Consider the following 26,779-nt stretch of genomic DNA (forward strand, 5'->3'; position numbering starts at 1 on the left):
CATAGCCACTATATTCGAAATCAGTGCTCTCTTAGCCATAATCATAGTCATACCGAGTCTGAGATGCACGCCACGGCTCACACTCACCAATATCCTCATGCTTCTGAAACTTTCAAGCATGCTCTTCATACTCACGTCCATCGACCGCAACTCCTTGTCCTCAACCTGGGCTTGTGACTATGTGCAACGCTGGCGTCTCGTGTACGTACTATCGGAACGTGCAGGGGCACCATGGTCCTGATCCTGTGTGGCATGAGTAAATTGAGTCTCGCCTATGAAACGCATCGGCTCCGGCTCCGTCTTCGTCTCCAGCTCGTATTGGTATTGCTTGCGCATCCCCTCATGACGATCATCATAATAACCACCATCACCATCATCATCACCACCTCCACCACCACCACCATCATCAGATGGCGACCCATCTGATTCGTGTTCCTCCTCATCAACTTGGCCAGCCTGAGTCTCAAAAGGTTGAGGCGACTCTGAATGCACACACCCCTCTTCAGACATATATTCATCCACATTAGTACCTATCGAACTATGGTGGGGTCGGGCCTACCCCTAGCCTGATCCAATTCTGGTTCACCTCGATCCCTCACCCACTGGTATAGGGGATCTTCTTCATCATTTGAGTCCTCCTAGAAAATGTTTGCAAGCTCGATTGGTTCTTTATCATTGTTGTCCATTTCTTCACATATGTGCTTCATCATTAAGTCTCATATTATAGTGCACATACACTAGCTGCTCCAGTCGTTTGTGACCCAATCGGTTCCGCCTAGTGTGTATGAGTGATGTTAGTAATGAGAGAAAAAGAAAAAGAAGAGAAGGGAAAATCGAGAGAACTGATGTGCAGCTCGGGAGTTACACTATGTGTGTAATCTCCCACTAAACCTCAATATATAGAATCAATAAGGGCATAAGAGGGAAATAAAATAAAAGACAAATTACATAGCATGACTAAACTAGCCTCCTCACATGTCTTGGTAGCACTCCCCCTCAAGCTGGAGCATAGATGTTAATCATCCCTAGCTTGTTACAAATATAATCCACTCTTGCATTCCCCAAAGATTTTGTAAACACATCTGCAAGTTGCTCTCCTGTACGAACATGACAAGGAGAAACCAGCCCTTGTTGCAGCTTTTCTCAAACAAAATGATTGTCAACCTTGATGTGTTTCGTTCTTTCATGAAACCCTGGATTTGAAGCAATATGGACCATAACTTGATTGTCACACCACAATTTCATCGGAGAATCAACAACAAAGCCAAGCTCAGCCAATAACTGTTTTACCCACATTAACTCACAGGTAGCATGTGCCATAGTCCTATGCTCTGACTCCACACTGGAACGAGCAACTACTATCTGTTTCTTGCTCTTCCAGGACACCAAGTTCCCTCCAACAAACACACAATAACCCATAGTAGACCTCTTATCAATCGCAGATCTTGCTCAATCAGCATTCGAAAAACCCTCTATCCACCCATGGGCATGATCACAATAGAGAAGTTCACATCCAGGAGCCTTTTTGAGGTAATGCAAGATATGCACAATAGCCTCCCAATGAGATGTCCGAGGAGCAGATAAAAACTGACTCACCACACTAACAGGAAAAGCAATATCAGGCTGAGTCATTGTCAAATAATTTAACTTCCCAACTAGCCTTCGATACTTCTCAGGATTAGACAAGACATCACCATCATCAATAGTAAGTTTCAAATTAGGATCCATGGGAGTATCTAGAGGTTTAGAACCCAACATCCTTGTTTCTGAGAGAAGATCAAGAACATATTTTTGCTGTGAAAGCAAATTTCCTTTCTTTGACTAAGCTACTTCCACACCCAGGAAATACTTCAATTTTCCTAGATCCTTGGTCTGAAACTTTTGCTGCAAATGTACCTTCAAACTTTCAATGCCAGAAACATCATCTCCTGTAATAACTATATCATCTACATAAACCACAAGGAATATTTTTCTTGCACCAGACCAGCAGAAAAACACATAATGATCACTAGCACACCGTGTCGGCCAAACTCTAACACAAGTTCAGTGAATCTGCCGACCCAAGCCCGATGGGAATGTTTCAGCCCATATAGTGACTTCTTCAACTTGCACACCAAATCAGACTCCCCCTGAGCAACAAACCTAGGAGGTTGCTCCATATAAACCTTCTCATTAAGATCTCCATGTAAGAAAGCATTCTTAACATCTAACTGGTACAACGACCAATGATACTTAGCAGCAAGGGAAATCAAAATACGAACAAAAGTAAGCTTCGCCACAGGAGAAAAAGTATCCAAGTAATCTACACCATATACCTTTGCCCCAAGACGGGCCTTCAAACTAGCCAAGGACCCATCAGGGTTTATTTTCACCACATACACCCAACAACGACCAATAGCAGATTTATCTAAGGGCAAGGGAACAAGATCCCAAGTCTGATTTTCTTCCAACGGCAACAATTCCTCATTCATATCGGCCCTCCAACCAAGATGAGATAATGCCTCTGCAACAGACTTGGGAATAGGATGATTTTCAGCAGTATGCAAACATGAATGGAAGTTGGAAGACAAACCAGCATAGGACACAAAGTTAGAAATGGGGTGGGTACAACTCCGAACACCTTTACGAAGAGCAATAGGAACATCAAGATCAGAAGAAGGTTACAAGGGAGAAGAAATACCTATTGTAGGATCAGCTGGCGAAGAAGTAGATGGAGCAGAGGCAGCCGAAATGGTGGGGAGTTCATACTGTCCATTGGTGACGTTGAAACACAATAGGAGGTGGTGTTGGTGATGAGGTAGCGTGCGGAACAGGGTTAACAATAGACGGAACAATAAAAACGGGAAGATCATCATCCAACTCAGACACAGTAAAAGAGGAACTATCATATAGGGTGTATTCAAAGAAGGAAACATCATCAGTAACAAAGTATTTCTATAACAAAAAGGAATAACAATAATTGCCCTTTGAGTGCGGGAATAACCAACAAGCATAAACTTAAGAGCTTTAGGTTCCAACTTTGAAACACCAATACGATGATCACGAATAAAGCAAACATTGCCAAACACCCGTGGTGGTAAAACAAACAATGGCATAGAAGGAAATAACAAAGAAAAGGGAATACCACCACGTAAAATAGAGGAAGGTATGCGGTTAATGAGGTTATACATAGTTAAAACCACATCTGCCCAAAAAGGTTTAGCTACTTTCATCTCAAATAAAAGAGACCGAGTGACTTCCATTAAATGTCCATTATTCCTCTCGGCTACACCATTTTGTTGTGGGATGTCAACACAAGAGGATTGATGAATAATACCACGTTGAACCATAAAATCAGCAGAAGGGGCAAAACAATACTCCTTAGGATTATCACTATGAAGAATACACAAAGGAGTCTGAAACTGATTATGTATTTCATTCACAATTGCACAAAAGATGGAAAATAATTCCGAACGATTTTTCATTAAATAAAGCCAGGTAACCCTGGAATACTCATCAGCAAAGGTAACAAAATAACGAAAACATGGAGGCACAATCAGCTCGGGTCAAAATTCGTTGTTCGAACGGATAATTTAGCTATTAGCTATTTCCAAACACAGAAGAAGCTCAACCCTAAGCAAGCAAGGTGGCAAGACTTCTTGGCTGAGTTCGATATGTGTATTGAGTATAAGCTTTATACCAAGTTAGTTGAATGACCGGCGCTCAGAGCTTAGGTCTTTATCTTCAAGCGCTTTTCAAAGCCAAACCATTGATGGAAGAACCCTTAAACACTCCTTTCCCTAATTGGAAAAATGGAAGGACGCGGGCGGGATATTACTGAATGGAGCTTCAAGATAAAGACACTTTCTTCGTTGGGTGAACTTAGTTGTTCCCAAAGGGAGACTCTCATTGGGACGCTTGGACATGACAGAACAAGGACCCCATTCATTTGAATGAACTAAAGAAAAAGGTTGGTCAGACCATTTATTAACTCTAGGAGGGTAACTCACACGGTGAAGTTTCCCAAACTGATAGGACTCACAATTCAAACTAGAAAGTTACCGAAAATGTGGATTGAGCAGCTTCAAACTCTCCAATGAAGGATGACCCAAACGACAATGAATCTGGTGGGGTGACACCACATTGGAACACACCATAAATGAAGTGTCCTCAAGTATATAAAGCCCCCTGACTCACAACCTGTACCAATCATCTTCTTCGTAGTAAGATTTTGAAATACACGAGTCCGAAAAAAAGGTTACAGAACAGTTATAGGGTTTAGTAAACCGATTAACAGATTAAAGATTAAAAGGAAAGTCAGGTAAATATAAAACTGAAGATAAAGACAAAGGTGTAACATGAACAATGCCAGAACCAGTCACTTTAGCTAAGGAACCATCAACTAAAGTAACACTAGATGATGATGTTTGGAAGGAGGAAAATATACCTGAGACTCCAGTCATATGATCTGAAGCCCCTGAATGAATGATCCAGGGCCGAGAGGCAGCAGTCGAAAGACATGCAGTGGCATTACCTATCTGAACAAAGGTGGTGATTGGAGGTTGGGCTGATTGAGAAATCTGGAATTGGGTAAAACGAGCATACTCCTCATCAGACATCTTCACGGTCTTATCCTCAAGCTATGGAGATGTAGAAACAATAGACTCATACTCCTCATCAGACATCTTCACGGTCTTATCCTCAAGCTATGGAGATGTAGAAACAATAGACTCAGTAGGAGTAGCAGAATTGGCAAACTGCTGCGTAGATGGTTTGCCATGAAGTTTCCAACAAAAGCGTTGCATAGGTCCTGGGCAACCACAATGGTGACAAGTCTTCACTGAACTCGAACTATCAGAAGCATCCTGAGTACCCAAAGTGGGTGGTTTACTAGAACCATCCCCACTTCCACGACCACCACCACTATTACCAGCCCCACTATTGGGCCCACGGTTGTGTTTAAAAGAGGCCAAAGCCGATGTATCAACAACAGTAGTATTCTCACGAGAAACACGTAGAACCCTGGAAAATGTTTTAGACAATTTGGCTACCTTGTCACCACCAAGAATTTGGGAACGGACTTAATCAAACTCCATCCCAAGTCCTCCCAAAAATCCCATGACATCAAACGGCTCCCTCTAACTTTGCATTTGTTCCACATTAGAAGTAATAGGAAGTAGGGAATTAAGCTTCTCATACATCCTCTTAAAATCAGCAAAACATTAGGTCAAAGGATGGCCTTTTCGATCACAACTCCTTAACCATATCAATGTGTGTCATCAAATCAACAATTTGATTCTCCATAGAATTCAGCATTTGTCCCAAGATTCTAGCATCAATAGTATCCCATAACGGGTCATCATCAGGTTTAATCTTAAACAAGTGATCCTGCTGATCATGTCCAGTCAAAACCAACTTAACAATTTTCTTCCATTGTTGAAAGTTGGTGATCCACTCCAATTTCTTTTCAGTAATACGATTGGAGGAGGAAGAGAAAACTTCGGTCATCATAGACTTCAAATTATCAACCATTATGCGCAGTCAACTCGATGGAGTAAAGATGCAAAAATTAGGAGATAAAAAATTCTGGAAAATTCGAACCTCAAAACCCTGATAAAAAATCAATTCCAAGAGAAGGTGATCCATGCAAAAGTCTGCTGCCAAGTAATGTCTGAAAATGGCCAGCTTACTCCAAAAAATCCAATCAAGCAAAGAGAGTCCAAAAAAATCGATCTCAAAAGTTTGTGGGAAAAAAAAAAAAAAACAATTTTCCACCCTGAAAAATCGATCTCAAAACCCTAGCAAGTGCTGCCGATTTTATTCTTCAGCTTCCAATGCAATCTTCAATCCATCAAACACTTCCACAAACACAAAGAGAGACCTAGTTCTTAATTTAGAACATGAACAAGTCTCTAAACAGTTCCAAAACACAGCATAGGGTGCTGCATCCCTTCAAACGAAAAATAGAAGAAACCGCAAACCTTCAATCTCCCACGAACACTTCAATCTCCAATATTAGGTTTAAGAAAAGTGAAGAAGATAACCAAAGAGAGCTGTAACAGTGCCTATAGCTCTGATACTATGTTAAGAGAGAGAGAGAGCACTGCGCTCGCATCCGGAGGATGAACAAGTCTACGAAACCACCAAGATGACAGAGACCTATTGAAATCTCGACTGGTCTCAGTCGAGATGAGGCCCCTTTTATTCCTGGGTTTGGTCTGGTTTCAGTCGAACTGAGATCTCAGTCGAGTCAATTCTGATTCTTTATTTCGTATGCTGTCACGTTCGGACCTTCAAAAAACCGAGATCTTGCTGAGACCTAGTTCCATGCTCAGATGAAGACCAGATTTGGTTCAAAGGAGCTAGGGAAGGGGGTGAACAGCATATCAGAGTATAAATGTAAACTAATGGTCATATATTCTGAAATCAAGGACTGGACATCAATGTATGATGCTGATAAACAACCCTGTCACAGGCACTAACAGTTTAATTGATGTAGGATAAAACCTAGAGGCTAAGTTTTCCTACAAGGGCAACAATCCTAATCTAAGGTAGGTACCAGACACTCCTAAGACTGTCTAGTTAAGGAGGGCAGCAACATACATGATGCCCATACATCAGGGGGACAGCAATAACAATGAGCAATGAACAATAGAAATCATAGGCTACATGCATTCAACTAAGCAATATTCAATTAGATGCTATAGAGGTCAGAGTTCAGGTAACACTTGGTCAAATATTAACATGCAGGAGCTTTCAAGAATCCTAAAAATATAGGACTAAGCATAAGTAAAAGTAACAGCCAACATCCATGTTAAGACAGCAACACATTCAACATAAAGAAACTATAACATACAATAGGTGAAAGGAGAATTAAAGAGCAGGGTAGGAGAAATAAATACCACTCAGAGTTTGGAGCTGCAGTTAGTGAACTACTTCCATAAAGTTATAATTCTGTCCATTAACTTCACTGTACAGAGGAAAATTAAAAGAACAGGAGAGCAGTACCATGGGGGTGGGGAAGAAGAAAACCACAAAATAAAGCGGAGGGGACAAAACTCGTGGGGAAAAGGGGGAACGGAGAACAGAGACAGAAGAAGTAGAGGAGAAGAAGAAGAAGAAAGAGAGGGCAGAATTCAAGAAGAAGAAGAAAGAGAGCAGAAGTTGAGAGAGAGAGAGAGAGAAATTCAAGTCTTCATTTAATTTCATTCTATTTTTACAGCTTTGCCAAAAATGCACTAAAAAAGGAAACAAGCCAAACCGTGGGCTGGGGTGGTTGGTTACAGAAGGCTAACTCGTGGGATGGGGGAAGAAATGGTTACAATCATTAAAAAAAAGAACAGAAAAGCCTATCCTCACATAACCAATAAACAGAAATACCTAATAACTAGAAACTGAAATAGAAATAAAAATAATAAATAAATAGAAAACAGGAACGCTAGCTAATGATAAAAGCTGCTGCAAGCGGGGTCCACAGGCTGTGCTCTAGCAATACAGTAGCCGTGGAACTCGTCATCAATGCACAGAGAAGCAGTGGATGGCTGAGATCTATGATGTCCTCTGGTAAACGTGGAATCCTCGCTCGGATGGTATAATGTCCTCATCAGTAATAAAATTATCAGAACTGAATAGAGATTGAAATACTGCAGGAAATTAAATAAAACATAGAAGAAAAGAAATAGGAAAAAAGATATGTTCAAGTCTCCCACTTGAACTGCAGAGCAGGCCTCCCACCTAACTCCAACCTAGTCTCCCACTGCATCCCACAGATCTGCTTCTCACAGTTACGGCATAAATCCATTTTTTTTTATAACTCAAATCGTTGCCTTTGTCCAGACATTATCTTTATAAAATTTTAAAGCAACCATTACAAGATTGGAAACTTCGAAAATATAAACTACTCCTATGCTAAGATCTCTTCTAGAAACATTACAAATAAAAAACTAAGACTCTAATATTGCCATTACATAAAATGGAAAGTCTACTTTCTAGAACTGAAAATAGAAACTCAAACATGGAAACCTAATATTTTTAATGACTAAGAAATAGAAAATAACTACTCAGTCCCGTATAGGACTTAAATCCCTAATATTTGGGCTTTACAAATGTAAACCCAAAACTAAAGCCCATGGCCCATGCAACCCAGTGGACACTCAAAATAACACATATTAGTCCATTCTTGGTCCAGTTTGATGGCCTGGTTTGCTGCTGCTCCTCTTGTTATCTTGAACTACATCATTAGGCAACCTAATAAGCTATCAAACAACACCATGATAATGCAAAACAAAGAACTTTTGACCATCTCAAATGAAACTTAAATAAAAGTGACGTATAAAATCAATTTCTTATGCCTCGAAACACCCAAAGCTGATTCAATGCTTTGTAAAGCATAACTGAGCCACTGATTTTTCATCAAGAAATGCTCCGTCCTCATTGGATAATGAGAGTTCTTATTTGGAACTAAGTTTTTTGACACCTCCACCGCAGAGAGATTGTGGCAGGATTCTCTATATCCGCACATGGCAGAAAGTGAACTGATATCTATGGTGATTCAACTGCGCTTAAGTGTGACTTCTGAGTGTGTGTGTGGGGGTGGGGGGGTCTCCCATTTTCCTGTACTACCATGCTGGTATTCCAACCTTTGGGACCACATGGTGACTTTTCTATGCGTTCAAATGTCCAATTTATTTGAACAATATGGAAATTTTGTGAGGTCTGCTTCTTACGAGTCCTCTCTTTTTTCTTTTGCTCCTTATTTTAATTGTTTGTACTTGTGATGCACAGGCTTCTTTCCCAGGAAAGCCAGGTGCTCAGGATGCAGCTACGGCCCCCAACAATATACTTTTCATTCAGAATTTACCCCATGAGACTACGAGTGTGATGCTGCAAATGTTGTTCCAACAATACCCAGGTTTTAAGGAAGTACGAATGATTGAAGCGAAGCCTGGTATTGCTTTTGTAGAGTTTGAAGATGATGTGCAGTCGTCGATTGCCATGCAGGCCCTTCAGGGCTTCAAGATTACTCCCCAGAACCCTATGGCCATCAATTATGCCAAGAAATAATTACATCTTTTAGTGGTAGGTGTCCTAAATTTTATGAGAAATGTGATGGCTATGGGAGCCATATGCACACTGTAAGTCTGTAACCATATGAATCTTCAGCACAATTAAAATTAGAAAAATGGCTTTTTGTTCTTTGATTTTTTGTTTCATATTAAATTTGAAAAATTATAGCGGACATGCACAACATGCATTGCCATTGCTTCACGGGTTATCTGGACTAGGCAAGGGATGGACTCACGTATGTCTTTGCTATAAATATATCTCTCCACTCTGGTCGAAATTCTTGTGGATAGTCAAGGGCCTCATGGTTATTGGGTTTATCCAGACTTCCCACTGCATTGGTAATGATGGAGTGTGACCAGATACCTGATTTATCTTTACAGCTGCAATATTTGATCCATGGCCCTCATGTTCTTGGCCTAGGGTTCAATAGGAACGACGCCCAACAATGCTTTCTGTCTGCAGCTGAGAAGCTTACTAAGATCTGATGGAGAAAATATACAAGCTTTCTGGTTAAATGTTCTGTTGATTATTGGCCTTTTACCATTGCATGTTTATACTTATATTGGTCTTTGATGCTTTTAGGATAAAAGCTTCTGTCTTGTATCAACTGCAGGGAGGTACTGATTACTGAAAGGGCAGGGTTTTAACTCTGTATGTTGCTCTTACAAAGGAAACATTTAAGCCCTATAGTGATCTTTGGTTCTCATCCTTGCAAAAGATTGATCTGGTGGTTGAAATCAATGAACTGTGTATGACCATTTAAACTGCATCTTTAAAGACAATATGTGGAACAATCTGAATAACTGAGTCAGGTAATGTAAAAGAAAACTAGTAAACAGATCAACAAATGATGCTTCAAAAAGAAGGGTCATGATTGTGGCTATTACTTCCTGGATGTGCAATACTAACATCATATAACTGCATCATGTGATAGAAGAAGATATATGCTTCAGAACTTAAATTATTTCTTTTGTAATTTTATTTGGATTGGGGGTGTTGGGGGGGGGGGGGGTTTCAGGGATATCTCTCTTGTGTGTAGTGGATCCAATAATCCATAAAGTATCAGAAGTAGGTACCCTTGCATTAACAAATATTTTGTTATAAGTTGTGGAGGTTGTTGAGGTGGTTGTGGGAGGAATTAAAGCCTCTTGTTCCCCATACACCCTATGTATCTGAGAGTATTTCACAAGGAACAAAGTGGAACAAAGCTTTAAGCTAAAGATTGCATGATTAGATATGAAAGTATATAACTACATAGTTCAAGCCTCAAGGTCGACTTTTTTTTCTTTTGTTTACCTTTTATCTTTCTTTCTTTTGATACCGTATGTGGCTCAAGGTCTTAACCAGTTGTTTATATAAGTAGTTGGAAAATGAAGCTTTTTGGTGTATAAAGGAGGAACCCAGTAAACAAAAGCAGTTCCTTATCCTTTTTGTCATGGGAAACATTGCCATATATTGGGCCCCAAAACCGTTGTACTGGTAGATCTTATATAACTAACTCTATGGACCTAGAGCTCTGACAGTAACAGATTAATAATAATAGTAGTTTGGAATGACATGATTGTGGTGATTAATTTAAAAGAAAAGGTTGCCCTTAGCACCTTCTCTCTTTATATGAAATGACCTCTTTGTCCCTCATGTATGGAACCGTTACATTGCTCCTCATTGGTGTACTCCTTTATGCCTTGTTCAAAGAACTCTCTCTAAGGTGACAATGGAGACCGACCGTGACCGATCACGGGCTAAGATGGCACATTTTTGACAAACTTGTACTATACATTGACAATAGCTTATTGTGGTTTTTACTTACTAATTATGGTTATACTATTTCTTTGTGGCTGTTCTACTGCTTCAATAGATTCTAATTGTATCTTAATCCCTTTCATGGCAGGGTGGGGGTGATCGATTATCTCATGCATGAAGATTTTAGATGAGGGTATATCTAGTAAAAGACTGGAAAAAACATGTGGAAAAAAAGCCTCTCTGGTTACGTGGCGCCCTAGACATAGGAAGCGCAAAATGATCACCCCATCCTCGTGAATGAAAAATCCCACCCTTGTTGAATACCTTCGTGTGCACTCTCATTGGCCCATGCTAGTGCAAGAACCACACAGCCTCCCCCCTCCCAAAAAACATATAGAATAGTATTGTGAAGACAGAATGGGTTTCAACTTTCAGCAAAGGTTATGATGTTCAAAGCACAAAGCCAAACAAATGTTATAAACCACTTTCAAAATTACACTCTGTAATTAAGTGGTGTAAAACAAACATGAAATAATGGGTCATGGAAATCATATGCAATATTGTAGAAATCTTTTAATGATCAAGTGATACTTGAGAGTATTATAATTCACTATATTTATTTATGGAGAGATCCCCACACTAAGTCATGGAAATCATTTGCAATATTGTAGAAATCTTTTAATAATCAAGTGATACTTGAGAGTATTATAATTCACTATATTTATTTATGGAAAAAGATCCCCACATTGAGTCCTTTCACATCTTGACCATGTAGAATCTACACTGACACTCTCTCAGCTCCTTGATCATACGGGTTCTCATGTTTGTGAAACCGTTTCTTGCATAATGATTGAGTAGCGTGGGAGATTTTTCCCACACTGGTAGCACGAGAGGAGAAACTGAAAACAACATAGTAGAGTCATGTTTTTTACCTATTTTATAGAGTGCGAAATAGAAGAAATATGGAAGGTTAATTGATATGGCTAATATTTAAATAATGGTCCTTCTAGGCATCACTATGCTTCATTAAGTATAATGCTTCACTATTTGCTACTAGGCATTTGTACAAATCATGTTAAATTCTTCTTCTTGTTGTGTGTGATATTTTGTTTGGTTTCTTTCTTCGTGTTGACATATTCGTCTAAACTTAATCGATATTGGTAGATCCCAATTCCGATTAACACTGAAACCAATTATCTATCTTAGAATCAACCATGAATGCACTTTGATCTTATTTTTTGATCATTTTTATTTTCTTCATTTAATTAGTAAAATAATAGAAATTCATTTAAAAAATATTTGCTTTCTTATTCTCGATTCTAATTTCTAAGATTCAAATTGATTCTACATCAAGTTTGATCCAATTCGAATTGAAATCGATGGAGACTAATCTCATATCCGATGCGGCTGTTCGCAACATGCCATTCAATTTAAGAACCGGTCGAAATCAGCCGGGTGAAGCTCGGTTTAATCCTGAACCGGGTCCATCTGATTTGCTGACGTAAGTAAGTTTGGACAAAAAAACCTATGCCTGCACGTAGTGTGGATCATATAATTAACCCACAATGTTCGCACTCCGCACTACCAGCTGTGACGTGACAGTTATTATTGTGTCGGAAACATGCGTTTGTACACGTGTCCAACGGTAGAGAGACGGTTGGCACCTCCGTTGAAATTACAGAACAACCGTTTACCCTACCCCCACATGCTTTAGCATTTCACACGTGCGACTTAACCAACGTGGACACCATTACTACATTAACCGCGTAATTCAGGAAAAAAATAAAAGAAAAGGGGAAAGTGGGCCTCATTTACTTATTGATCCATCACCACCGTTCATCACCTCATCCTTGGTCAACCTCTGACCTTTGGTCTGAGTGGGTCCCTTTCCCATGTGGTGGTGTATGGTGCCACCTTGGTAGTGGTGTGCACTACGGACGCTCATAACAGAGGCGTATTTTAAGTGTTGTAGACTTGTAGTAGTAGTGATCAGTGATTGGAAGAGAAAGGAAATTCTGTTATTCGAATTGGAAAAGACGTTTTTATCATATTATTAAGATTAAATACTCCCTCTAAGTTCTCTCTCATCTTTGCTTCGGCTGGCCACTTGTATATTCATTCAAAATCCCCATAACTGAATTAATATTTTCTCTCTCCTCCGCGTGCAGAGCAAACGCAGACGGAGACTGCGGCGAGATTATTTCTTGTGAAGCTTTAATGGCGAAAATGTAGCGGTGAAACCAGACAAGGAAGGACAAAGCTTTGAAAATTAGGGTTTTTTTTTTATCATTAGGAACGAAATGCCGTTGATAAGGTACCAGACAAGGAATGAGTACAGCTTAGCTAATCCGGAGCTCTATAGACCTGCTGATAAAGATGATCCCGAAGCTCTACTTGAAGGTGTTGCCATGGCAGGTCTCGTTGGCATTTTACGTCAGTTGGGAGACCTTGCTGAGTGAGTCTTATGATCCTTTCTTCCTTATGGTGTTTAAATTCTGTAACTCTGAGTGTTTCTATTTAGAAGCACTCGACGAAACATGTGGCCTGTAGGGCTTTTTACTCAAAGGTTTTCTGCTTGACTGATTGAAATCCGCATCAAGAATTATAATTTGGTTATGCATTTTCGGTATTTGCTAGCTGTGATGCTCGCAAGATCAGTTTTTTTTTTGGGAATCTTAGATCTGTAGTGCCATGAAGAGTAGAAAGCTGGCTAACTTGGCTGCTTCTTTTTCAATATGTCCTTCTGTAGCTTGTATTTCGGTGTTTCAAGGACGGTGGTGAGAAGTCTAGGTTCGAATTTAGTGTTTCTATGATATGATTGGACTTTGTAATCCTGTTATTATAAATAACCTATAGACGAAAATCTAATATGCTATTTGATTGCAGTTTCTATATACATTGTTAAGTTACTTTTAGTCTGATTTGATATCCCGTTTGAATTGAGGTGTTGGTGAAATTTGTGTCTTAGCCGTCTGAGAATTTTTGTTGATGGTATTAATTTTTTTTACTTAATACTGAATTTTGGGAAAGAGGGGGTGGGGGGAACCTTCATTGGAAATCAAAGAGAGTAAGCGGAAAGAAATAATTTGGTTTCTTGAACTTAAGTTTTGCCTCAATAACCCATTGCTTGGATTGAATTTTCTTGCCATGTTAAATCTTATAGAGGGTTTGAAACTTTGAATTGTTAATTTCACTGTAGTTCATGCTTTTGATACTTGAAATATTTCTGGATTTACTTGAGATAGGGGAACATTATTTTTGCTAGTGTTTCTGCAATGAGACGTGGACTTGCATTCTTGACGTTCTGATATTTTCCTTGCATCTTTAGAACATGCTGTAAATGTATCTGAATGGTTTAAAATATGTCTCAATTTCTTACATTTCCATTGAGAAAATTCTAAATGCCAGTGGAAAGTAAAGGAACAATTCTATCATATGTAGTTCTTCCTAATGTTGTACACTAAAAATTTTAGATTTTTGAGGTTAAACTTAAGGAATTTGTATCATTTGTGACTACTTCTCCCTAGGTAAATCACCCACAAATTTAGGATTTTGAGGGTCCAGCCTGAGATATTATAGCCAAAAGTTGTCTCGATCAGACTAATGCTCAAGAATTTTTGTAGAATGTGGTAGGTTGGATGGCTATGATCTTCCGATTGGGCTCTTTTCAGCCAATTTAGAATTTTATTACTCAGTGTCTCTGATCTGTTACGCTCATGCACCATCCACATCTATCCGAAAGCAAGAAATGAGCAGTCTCAATAATAGATGCTGAATCCAGGACTTTGGTTAGATCCTGAAAGAACTCGCTTCAACCAATATAGGATTATATTCAATTGTGGATAATCAGTTGGTGGGTTCTGATCATCTGTTTGAGTCTGATCTGCTTGGTAGGCATTTAGAGTAAGGCTTCTTCCGAACCTCTACCCTGACTTGATTACTTCTCTCTTGAAGATTAATTTATTCAGTTTAGTGGCCATTCAGATATTATGATGACTGTGGTGGAATTTTCTTTACTATTATTTATTCCTTATTTCTTCTGATTCAACAGGTTTGCTGCGAAGATATTCCATGACTTGCATGAAGAAGTGATATCTACTGCCGCCAGAGGCCATGGTCTGATGCTCCGTGTCCAACAACTAGAGGCAGAGGTTCCATTGATTGAGAGGACATTTCTTTCCCAAACCAGTCATTCACTATTCCTTCTCAATGCAGGTCATTATGCTTTTCAAGAATTTTTTTTTAAACAAAGTTTTTTAACATAAGATTTTCTTTACTTAAAGAAAGAAATAATTCCCCCCTTTTTTTCTGTTGGTGGGGGTAGTTTCTGTTGTGAAGATTATAATCTGTTGGGTTGCTAATTCAAGTGGGCATTGAATACAAGGAATTCAAGTAGCAGTTATGGGTGTAACCATTCACATGATTTAAGCGATCCTAAATGTCGGGTTAACATGTTTTTTTTTGTCCTTTCTGGTGGATTGCTTGTTGGAACAAAACGGGAAAAAATTGACAGTTTTCTGGTCATTAGCTTAGTAACTTTCATGGCATTATGACATGCTAATTTAATAGGTTCAATGGGTTCTATCACTGTTGATGCACATCAAAGTGACTGAGAATAGTATTAATTATTAAGATTATTATCAAAATGACCTTAATAGTGCCTTTATTTGTCTTCTTTGCATAAGGACAAAAAGAAAAAGAAAAGGGAAAAGTGTCTCTGAGCCTAAGTCGTTTCCTATGCCCTCTCACATATGATTTTTATTTTTTTTTCTCTTAAAAATCTGAATAGAAAATATTGTTGTGAGAAGGCATAGGAATACTGTAGGTTCCGAGAACCCTTTCCCAAAAGAAAAATATACATTTGGTTTTTGGTGCCAAAAAAAAATCTCTGTTGATTTGAATTAGATTTTTAAATTGTTGTTTGATCCATAATATCTATTGTACTGCTTCTTCAGTCCAGCTGGCCATTAGCTCACTTCATCAATGAAATTGTTCAATGAAATAAGAGAAAAGGAACTCTTTGCAGTTCATTAAGATTTGTTTTATTTTAAATCATCATAAGTTGATACTCTGACTTGGGATGCTTATTCCCGCTCAACTAAACCTCTTTTTTTCACCCATGTAAAAGCCATGAAAAAGGAAAAGTTTACTTGAAAATCAGTATAAGAAAATCAGTTTTCACTTGTAAAATTTCCTTTTGCATGATTTTTGGCCTGGAAACAACAGTCTAAATCAACTGAATCCCTGTCATCTATCCTCAAGCTATCAGGTTAAGTTACAATCTTGAAGAATGCTCTGTGGGTTATATATTGAGTGGTTGTGCCTGGTCGACCTTCTTGCCCAAAGAAATAAGATTTTGGTTGTATTTTAGTAACAATATATTCTATGATTGAAGGTCTTCATTGCATGGACCCAGTTGACCTTCTTATTGACAATATAGTCCTTGATTGGGGAAAAGAAAAATCCATGATTCGAAGTCTTCATTGCATGGACACAATTTTCTTGCAGGTGCTGATTGGCATCCTAATCTGAGAATAGACCAGAATATGATCACTCGGGGAGATTTACCTCAATGTGTTATGAATTCTTATGAAGAATGTCGGGGCCCACCTCGGTTATTCTTGCTGGACAAGTAAGGTCACTTGCTTAGTGTTGGATTCAATCATGTATATACGCATTATAATTTTTTTTCTCTCTCTGTTTTTAATAATTCCTTTGCTGTTCGCATAGGTTTGATGTTTCTGGTGCTGGTGCATGTTTAAAACTATACTCTGATCCATCATTCTTTAAAGCAGAATTTACCTCCTCTGAGATGATGGGAGCAGATGTTCAGAGGGAAAAGAAAGGTCGCAAAGTCAAGGTATGGCACTGAAAAGATACCACTGCGTGGTCAATAGCATATCATTTTGGTTGATTCAGTGTGGCATGACCTGGCACTCCCTTGGAGAGGCAATTTTTCTGGTACATTTGAATAAGCTACATCTGTGTTTTATTTGGTATAATGTGCTGACAGAATTGGATGAAGCTTTTTAATGCATGTGGTGGCAATAAAGTTGTATTTTAAATATAGACTTACCAAAATGCTCTATTATCAAATATGAACACCATTGGATGACTCTGTGATTGCATATGTTTGGCCTGGATAGCAGTTAAGGCCTCTTTAATGATGGTCTCAAGCCTGTAGATGTTGTGAAATGTATATTTTTTTAATATGTTGTTATATATTATAAAAGAATAATTTGACTCATTCAGGGGGAACTCTAGTTCCTATCCTCTAAAGCAGTAACAGTGCAACATTAGGGCCTGTTTTGATGGTACTTGGTTATGGGTTTTTGTTTTAATATTTTTATTTTTAATGGCTCAATTATAAGGCCTAAATTTCAGGTCCATAGGGGTACATGGGATTAGTGTCTTAAGTGTTTGAGTTAGATTAAGTTTCGTATCATCTAGACAGAGTTATGCTTTGAGTTTACTTAAGTCAGTATAAGAGAGTGATTTAGAGTTTTTTTTTTGGAGTCAGTGTTAGTGTTTTAAATCCATTAGGTTACGTAGTGGTTATTTCATTCTGTTAGAATTTGTTTGAAGTATTTGAAATTTACTCAAACACTACTTTTGAGTTCTTATATAAGGATGTAACCCCTTATTAGATTACATAGTTGAATATGAGTTTATTTGTGAGAGTGTCTGTGAACTATGAGCTCTTTCCACTACCCCTCTCTTCTCCTCTCTTCTTTTTCTTCCAAGGTACTATTCTCTGTCCTAGAAAGACAGTATTTCTTCTCTTCTTTCTTTTCTTCTTTCTTCTATATTTCTTTTGCTATCAATCTACTCATGTGCTGAGTCTGCTGACCAGCAGAACTGGCAAGTCAGGCTCCATTGAGTAAGTTCCAGTTCTGAAAATAAACTGTTTATAATCTGTTCTGTTTTCCTGAATCTGGAATTCTACACTCCTGTTCTGGTCTTCTTTTCTGACTTCAGATCTGATATCTGTTATCGGTCCTACATTCTATATTAGTTCAGTTCTGTTTTCCATCCATCTTTGGGCTTGTTTCTATCTGAGATTCATATACATTGAATATCAGACTGCATCATCCTTCCATCCTGACCTCTTAAATAAGGTATTCTCCCCTTACTTTCTTTTAAATAATGAAACGATCATGTTTCTTTTCTTGTTTTATGTGGGCACCTCGGAAGTGAATCTTGAACATTGTGTCCATTTCAATAGACTCCTTTTCCATTTTATAGCATATTCATTTGTCCAAATTCATTAGCATTCCCTTATTTACGTATAATTCAGTTGCCAATATGCAAATGGTTTAGAACTTTGATCTATACATTATTTTTCAGGTTGGAAAATAGTTTCCACATCACCGGTAGGTAAGGAGGAAATGTAATCTCAGGTTATCCAAATTCTCAGCATCCCCCCTAACCAATTTACAAAATTCCTCTAGGAAGTCAACTGGTTGGAAAATAGTCTCCACATCATCCGTAGGTAAGGAGGAAATGTAATTTGCTGGTTGATTCACCTCCATAGTTGTCAAGGCGGCGCCTTGGTGACTGCCGCCATAGTGCAGGGCGCCTTGCACTGGTTTAATTGGTATCAGACTAGGTTCTGGCACTTATTTATGCCAAATATCATTTAAATATTTCATTTACTTAAGATATTATTCATAAATAAGCAAATACTCCCTATTTGAATTCAATAAAAATAGTTAAAAATTCAAATTCCAAAAGGATAAATAGTGAACCCCCAGTTTAAGAACAAAATCTGGATTTTTGGCGGTAGGTGAAATTTTCAACTTTTTAATGCTGAGTTTTTTCTAAAATCTAAAAATTCCATAAATCTTAATATGGTAAAACATTGCTAAAAACCCAAAGTGCGGTAAAATATTCATTTGTTTTGATATTTAAAATAATATTTTCATTCAGAGTGATTTTGATAGCATTCGCACATGCCAAATAAGGTTTGACCTGAATATAACTCCTTCAATATAAATCAGATTTAAGCAATCTTGGATTTGTTGGAAAGCTGGTTTTGTGTTCTACCCATGGTACAAAATTTCATGATATATCGCCGAAATTTAGGTAAATTTCGACACTACCGAGACGAGATGGGCTTCCGAAATGAAAAAAGTTCAAATCTCGGCGAAATTTCGGTATATTTCGTAGAAATACTGTGTATTGAGCAGTAAATTTTGGTAAATTTCGATAAATTTCGTAGAAATACTTTGTGTATTGAGTATTGAATTATTGACTATTATGAAGTTTATGAGTTATGACTTATGCATTTATGACTTTATGAGTTTAAACTTTAAAGTTTAAACTAAAGGCTACATTTGACTTTATTTTTGTTTCATTACTTTGTTTAAATTTCTTATTATGTCTTTTAGTACTTAAACAATATGTATTTAACTATTTTATACAACAGGGTCCGACCGTATACAATCAATCAAGGGTGCAAACCCAAAACACCACTTTGAGTTCATTTTTTTTGCAATATGAAGGTTTAAATGTGTTTATTTAGCTTAAATAAGGGTGTCCATGAAGTATCAGGCCTAAATATGGTCAAATACCCACCGAGATGGACTCCCGAAATATTGCAGAAAAAATGCAATATTTCAACGAAATTTCGCCAAATTTCGGATATTTCAGATATCTTGGTAGGCCCGAGATACCGATATATCGCGAGATATAGTACTATGGTTCTACCTAATACAAAAAGTCTTGTGTAAAAATAAAATCATTTGATCAGTCAAACTTCTTAGAAAACAAGAACATTTCTCTAAATTGAGAGCAATTTAATTACTTACTGATAAGATAATATTTTCTAAGAACAGTATAAATCAAATGTATGTCTTGATTGTTTCAAACTTCCAATAGCTTACTTCTTCAGTTTTGCTGGCTTCTAGTTCTATGTTGATTTTTGATGACTTAATGTGGCTTAATATTGATTTTTAATGGCTTGATGTTGCTTAATATTGATTTTTTATGATATAAGGTACATATTGTAGCATATTAAATAATGTTAGAAAAGAGGGGAAATAAAAAATAAAACTTGGGCGCATAGGAAACGCCTAGGCAGGCGCCTTGTCACCTGCGCTTAGGCACCCCTCCACCGCCTTAGGTCGCCTTGCCGCCTTGACAACTATGTTCACCTCCCTCCACACATGCTTATATTCCACCGAAGAAAGAGAGGCACCCAAATGGTGGATTTTGCACTTCAACGTTATCGTATTGGTAGCATTTCATATCAGTACCTTAAAGTTAAAGATATGATACGTATCTGTTAGTATCGGAAGATACAGAAGGATACTTAAAACCTTGCTTGGGCCTGCTGGTCCAGGCCACCCATTGCCAATCCCATCCTAGTAGGTCCCCTTCCTGTGCTATAGACCACAAATTCATAAAGAGATTGCTAGCAACCAAATATATTGGCTCTTTTTCCTTTCTCTACCATTGAATGAGTTGGTTTTTCTTCACCTTTCTGCCTCCTTCTCAATTTTCAAATGGCTCATTGAGCAAGCTATGATTTAGGCTGCAGCCTGATCTAAGAATAGGCAATCGATTGATCAGTGGTATTTGTAAATCACTGGGCTACTTATTTAGGGTCATATTAAGGAAGTGGCATTTGGTGACAAAATGGTCTTGCCCTATCAATTGTTATTATGGCTGTTTAGTGTATAATTATCTATTCATTAATTCATTCTATTGGTTACCAAAAAAGGTTTAAGATAATTAACCCAAAAAAAAAGTGATTAGTCAATCACTCAATTGACTAATTGAATACAACACGAAACACCTAAAGGCTAAGCCCTTGTTTCTCTCCATCGTGTTTTACTCTTCCCTATTCGGTCATTCCCCAATATCACTCTCTCAGTCCCTCCTCTTTGCGAATCCCTAACGACTAAACCAAGGTAGACGATGCACTGAGGCAGCACCGCGGCAGGGAAGAAAACTGAAAAGCTAAAGGCTAAATCAAGGAAACTTAGAATTGAGGCAGTGATGCAGCACCGCGGCAGGGAAGCATAGCATTTGCTCTCTCTCTCTCTCTCCCCCTTTCCCTCCTTTCTGCGAAACCCTAAGCGGCTAAACCAAGGTAGGCGAAGCGGCAGCGGCACCGCTTGGAAGAAAACTTAAAGGGTTAAACAATGGTAACTTCCATAGCTGCTATCTCGATCTCCCACTCTCCTCTTCTCCCCCTATCCCTCGTCTCTGCTATTTCTAACCTTTGTGGACCACACTCTGCTCAAGCAAAAAAAAAAAAAAATCTGCGATTTACAGCTCCAAGCATCTTTATATTCTTTTATTCTCTGGGAATTCTTTTTATACTCGTAGTGATCCTTCTTTCTCATTTTTCTTTTTACCTTGCCATTCACTGTAAACTGTATACTGAAATCCACTTCAAAGGTTGATGCCTTGATGGTATCTTCATCACAATTAGAACAGAAAAGCAGGTTCAATCAGGGCCCATTAGGGCCAGCCCGGCCTGAACAGGGTCAATCAGGGTCGGGCTGGGTTGGGTTGAACCCGGCAGGGTTGGGCCTGGGCTGAGATATCTCAACCCGACCTCAGAGCCAGGCTGGGCTTGGGCTGAGCTAAGAGGACTCTGGATTGAGATGGGGTTTTAAAAAACCCGGCCCAACCTGACCCTGTTTCACCCCTTGATACAATGCAATGTGTACTGTGAAGTTTCCACTAATGGGAAGAGTGGAAGTCTCAAAAAATATTATAACAATTAGGGGTGTAAGTTTGGCCCTGTCGGCCCGAGCCCGCCTGAACCCGAACAGGTCCTGGGCTGGATTTTTCAATCCTGAGGGCGGGTTAATGTTGAAATTTTCAGGCCCGGGGTCAGGGTTGAGCTGGGCCAGGGTTGAGACCTCAGGCTAAGCCCGGCCCTGCCCTACCCAGCCCTGTGTTATGATTTGTATCCAATTCTCTATTGCCAATTTAAGAGGTCTATTTTTGTTTCTGTTGTCATTCTCAATGGTTCTTATTATTGATGAAAATTGTACAGTATCCAATGCTATATGATTACCTATTTATTTTATTTGGTTATAATACAGTTTAGTGTTCCATTTTCATTTCTCTCTGCAGAAGAAGGGATCACGCTGGAGGAATGGAGAGAACCCAAAGGATTTCCCCACTTCACATGCCAAGTGAGGCCTAAATTTCATTTTAATCAAGGAATTAAAAATTCTTGTTAGTTATTAAATTGCAAGGTTCTTGAAGTTTGAAATGTTGGTTGGACTGAGATCACATTCTGCTAATGCAGATTGCATCAGTTGCTTTCAGAGGAGCATTATTCTGAGAATAATGTCCTTGTGCATCATGTGAAACTGAAGAAAAGGCAATTGCACGGATATCCTTTGGAGTCAACTACAGAGAAAAGCTACATGGAGATATTTGTAGAGGCCCATTCACCCGAGAGCAAAGAATCATATGAAAATTCTTTAGCTGGCCCACACCTGATTATGGAATCTAGTAATACTAGTGAACTGGGTCTTCAAATATGTGAAATTGATACTGCTAGTCCTGCTTATAAATTGTTGCAGGGAAGAAGCCTAGATTCATCTGCTGAGAGACAGAAAACAGTATTAGAACAATCTATGTATGATTTGCATGACGAGAAAAGCATTTTAGAGAAGTTTCCTGAACCAATCTGTGATATTGAGGTAGAAAAGGTTTCATCTAGCCTTTATAAAATGGAGGATGAAAAGGAATTAATGGTTGATGTTGAAAGCAATAAAGAAGCCATTGTTGATGGATACCAATCTGATGATATCCAATCTGATGATATCACCAGTGAGGTGGACAATTACATGGATGCCCTTGCCACCATGGAGTCTGAAATGGAAACGGACACCGAGGCGAGACCGAATAATGAGAGACGCTTCTTCAACACCAAAAGGCTGGGGATGGATTCCAGCACAGATGAAGAACAGCAGAAACATGAAGCTCACTTTTCAGAATCCCCCTCTGTTGGAAATTCTAGTGAGTCAAATGATGAGAATAATTTTTTCAAGAGAGGAAGATCTAAACCTTCCAACATGGATACTCTAAGCAATCTGGGAGTGAAAGGACCACCTGCTGGTGAAGCAATAGGCAAAGTGGCTACATCTTTTGGGACTTGCCCAGCTGAAGTTGTGGATGTATCATCTGAAAAGCCCTCTGCCAATGGTAGTACATCGATACCTGAGTCTTTGGAGTATATAGTCCCCAATGGGTCTTGCAATGGTGGTGGCGTACCTAGCACAACTAATTTATCTGATTCTGCTTCCCTGATGCAAGATGATCCTTTTGCTGTAGAGTTTGTGAAAAGCCAACAGGTGGAAGTAATGGATGGTTTGACCCACCATGAAGTATCTTCTGTTGCTTTGCTGCATCAATCTGACATCTCAGGCCTTATGGTTGAAGGGAAATATGATGGTGATACTCTTGAGGCAGTTCCTCCTACCAAATGTGCTGAATCAAGTACTAAGCAACCCAAATGTTTACCAGCTACTGAAGAAAACCCAGAATATTTGACATCAGGATTAGATATTCAAAAGACTGTTGTTCCTGTGGAACAGGGCCTCTCAGAAATGGCGGAAGAGGTTCTATCTCCTCAATTGGAATTAGGAGTAGATAGTAGGAGTTCTGGAGTGAAAATGTTGTACAACAATCTGGAAGTATCAACTATTAAGCCTTCTGGTGGGGTCAATAAGGAGCCTACGCTGGATGTAGTGCAATTGAACTCCTACGGTTCAGTGGGAAAGGCTGCTGCTGCATCTCTTGAATTTGCTTCCACATATTCAGCAACTGACTCTCCGAAACCTACATTTATGACTGATTATCATTCACAAATGGACCGTTTGACTGGCACTGTTCGCGCAGAGGCTGATGGTAATAGTATTTTGTGTCGGAGGCTTATTGGTTCTTGGAATCGTATAAAATCGGAAGAAGGATGCCCTTCGAGTAGCAGGGATTGGGGTGGTTTGGTAAGTGAGGTTCAGTTGCAGCTAGATGATATGGAAACTGGAAGCGTTCATGTGGAGGCTGGTGGTGAAAATGTTGTTTGTCGGCGCCTGGTTGGTTCCCCACCCAGTGATCATATAAAGTTGGAAGATGAATATCCTTCTGGCAATGGAAATGTTAGTGATAGAGAAAATGAAAGTCATTCAAAGTTGGACAATTTGCTGTCTGGTGCAGCTCACATTGGTGATGCTGATACTACTGATTCTCTGAACCTGATTGATTCTCCATCTAGGATTCAGATTAAGTTGCTAGAAGATTGTCTTAGTGATGTGGGTGCAGAGCATTGTAAAGTGGAAACCTTTCAGGCTTGTAATCCAACCCTTATTCTAGGGGAAGATGCTCAAAAAGGAAGAAATCAACTGCCAGCTTCTTCCTCAGATTTGAAAGTTGAAGTGTATAATTCAGAGTCACATGTTCCTTCCAGTTCTGAATTACCCTACGATGTTCATGATGCAATGCCAATTGAACATGACCAAAATCGTTTGCATCCCAGGGATATCACTGGGGCTCCTACATCTTCAATAGAAACGGATAAAAAATTACAATTTGCTCACCGAAATCAGCCTTCTGAGGGTGCAGAAGATCCTGTGTTTACTTTATTATCCGACAAAGAGCTAGGCATTCCTTCAGAACAAGCTGTGGTATTAGAAGCTGGTCCTCTGCGGTCCAATCTTCTGGATGAAAAAACAGAATCTCTCAGAGGCAGGGATCAGAATGGCTGCCGTAATGTTCCATCTGAGATTTCTTGGGTTGAGAAAATAGAACCTGTGAAACACAGAGGTCTGGATGGCTCCTCTAGTGCTCCCAAGTCTTCTTGCATTGACCCTCTCAAGCAACCTCTAGAGTCAACCGTAGACCCCTCGGCTTCAATCTTTCCTAGCTTTGGCATGTTGTCTGGAACAACCCATGAACAACCATTGAAGCCACAGCCATGTGGATCAGCGTTGGTTTTTCCATTGCAAGGTCCTAATGCTGCTCCAGCTAATTTGGAAGCAACACTGCTGCCACCTCTACCCCCCAAAGGAAGGAGGGCTGGAAAGCTCCTACATAGCTTGCCAACATCAGAGGGAGAAATGGTACAACCAAGTCTGAACCCAGTCTTACCTCTAGGTTTCGCACCATTAGGAGGAGAGACTTTACCATTGAACTCCACTGAATATGTGAAGAATCAATATGGTGCCAAAATTTCAGGGGGAGACATGATGCACTCTTGCCCGAACACATTCTTGCCTTTACCCACCACTGAGGATGAGAAGCATAAACATGATTCGATTACTTCAAGGGAAGAAAAAGCAGAGTCTAGTTTGAATTCAGCTACCAAAGAAGTAAGACCAGCTTCTGACACTTCACAGGGAGAATCAGGTAATCTTCGCAACCAGTCGACGCTGAAACTGAATATAAAAGATGGGATGCTTCAACCATCAATTAAAGATGAAGAGCTTCTAAACTCATTTGCACCATCAACCATAAAAGATAAGCAGCCTCTAAATGCTTTTGCATCACCAACCCTAAAAGATGAGGAGCCTCGGAATGTATTTGCACCAACCGTAGAAGACGAGGAGCCTTCACATAGTTCATTAACATTAGAAGGAGAAATGCCTTCGAATGTATCTACCTCATTACCAGATGCAGAAGTTGGGGTGCCAAATGGCAAACCTCCCAGGAAGCTGCCCCGGCCTAGAGATCCTCTAATTGAAGCTGTTGCTTCTCATGACAGAACCATGGTAACTATATTTTTGCATACCATACGCTTGTTAAGTTTTGATGTGGTATCTAGTTGGAGCAGAACTTTTGAATACTGACACATTAGCCATTCTGCAGTTGAGAAAGGTTACAGAGAGGGTTCGTCCTCAGATCGTACAGAAGACGAATGAGAGGGATTCATTGCTGGAACAGATAAGAACGAAGGTTGGAGCTGAGAAATCTGTCTTATTTCTGCAGTACTTTTTTCTCACAAAAAAAGAAAAAAAACCCAGCACCTTTTTTAAGCTTTCAATTTGATTGGCAGTCCTTCAACCTGAAGCCCACGACAAGACCCACCATGCTCACAACAAGATCCATCATTCAGGGTCCTAGAACCAACTTGAAGGTTGCTGCAATTTTGGAGAAAGCAAATGCCATTCGCCAGGTTAGTTTCCAATTAGTAGATACCTTTTCTTTATTTACCTCAAGTTTCTTCTAATCTCATGAGAATTTTGCTCTGAAAATATTAAAAATTGATACAGGCAACGGCTGGGAGTGATGAAGATGATGATGGTGATAGTTGGAGTGATTCTTGATTGCCACATATTCTCTCAGGCTATTCAAGACTACCTTTATGCCCATGAGCAGATCAATATGCTTTCCTGGTGCTAGTCCCAATTAAAATGATCAAAGAAGCGGGAAGATTTTTCGGTAAATTCAAGTCTCTCATGCTGCTTTGTATCCATGTATAATATTCTTTCTTCCCCATCCACCAACACCACCCCAACCCAAAAAAAAAAAAAAAAAAAAGGAATGGAAACCTCCTATTTCTATTGAAAAATGTAACATGTTATTTTTCTACTCACAAGTTGGGAAAAAGAAAAAGAATCACAATGGCCCGCTGGGGGGGGGGTGTCAGTTTGTAAGTGATGTATCATTTTTCTACATAAAAATATAAATATAGAGAGAGAGAGTGAGAGAGAGCAAAATGCTTGATATGAAATGCATCCCTTTTATTGTCTTTTCTGTTTAACAAAATAAGAAATTGTCTGATTCTATGATGCTGAGGCCATGGGGCCAGACATTAGTTCATTTAGCTTCTTACTGTTACACAATAAGTTGCATCTCAGCATCCAAAAAAAAAAAAAAAAAAACCAGCACCCATTATATCTTAAAACTGGACGCACCGGATGATGGTGCTGTTTATCTTGTAATTTTTTTCATCTTCTTGGGCAAATGGGTGCATTCATGTAATAGAGGATGTTACACAGATGTTACTGGTAAATTCCATCGG

The 26,779-nt window shown here is 39.1% G+C and overlaps 2 protein-coding genes across 2 annotated transcripts in view; both read left to right on the forward strand.

Moving 5' to 3' along the window:
* The window catches only part of LOC122671114 (U2 small nuclear ribonucleoprotein B''-like), a 31,825-nt gene extending 22,647 nt beyond the window's left edge, over nucleotides 1-9,178 (forward strand). Inside the window, exon 5 of the mRNA XM_043868210.1 lies at nucleotides 8,764-9,178. Within this exon, the coding sequence (XP_043724145.1) occupies nucleotides 8,764-9,042 (279 nt within the window). The 3' untranslated portion in view covers nucleotides 9,043-9,178. The remainder of the gene's footprint in view (nucleotides 1-8,763) is intronic.
* Nucleotides 9,179-12,891: 3,713 nt separating this feature from the next.
* On the forward strand, nucleotides 12,892-26,455 carry LOC122671115 (protein SCAR2-like). Its single transcript, XM_043868211.1, has 12 exons — nucleotides 12,892-13,243; nucleotides 14,840-15,003; nucleotides 16,297-16,420; nucleotides 16,519-16,648; nucleotides 21,883-21,944; nucleotides 22,061-24,066; nucleotides 24,136-24,614; nucleotides 24,795-24,897; nucleotides 25,024-25,526; nucleotides 25,624-25,710; nucleotides 25,811-25,930; nucleotides 26,028-26,455. Exons 1-12 carry the CDS (start codon nucleotides 13,089-13,091, stop codon nucleotides 26,079-26,081), a joined length of 3,987 nt encoding a protein of 1,328 aa, XP_043724146.1. The 5' UTR covers nucleotides 12,892-13,088; the 3' UTR covers nucleotides 26,082-26,455.
* Nucleotides 26,456-26,779: the final 324 nt, after the last annotated feature.

Source organism: Telopea speciosissima, chromosome 8 (genome assembly GCF_018873765.1).
Source record: "Telopea speciosissima isolate NSW1024214 ecotype Mountain lineage chromosome 8, Tspe_v1, whole genome shotgun sequence".
Classification (NCBI taxonomy): domain Eukaryota; kingdom Viridiplantae; phylum Streptophyta; class Magnoliopsida; order Proteales; family Proteaceae; genus Telopea; species Telopea speciosissima.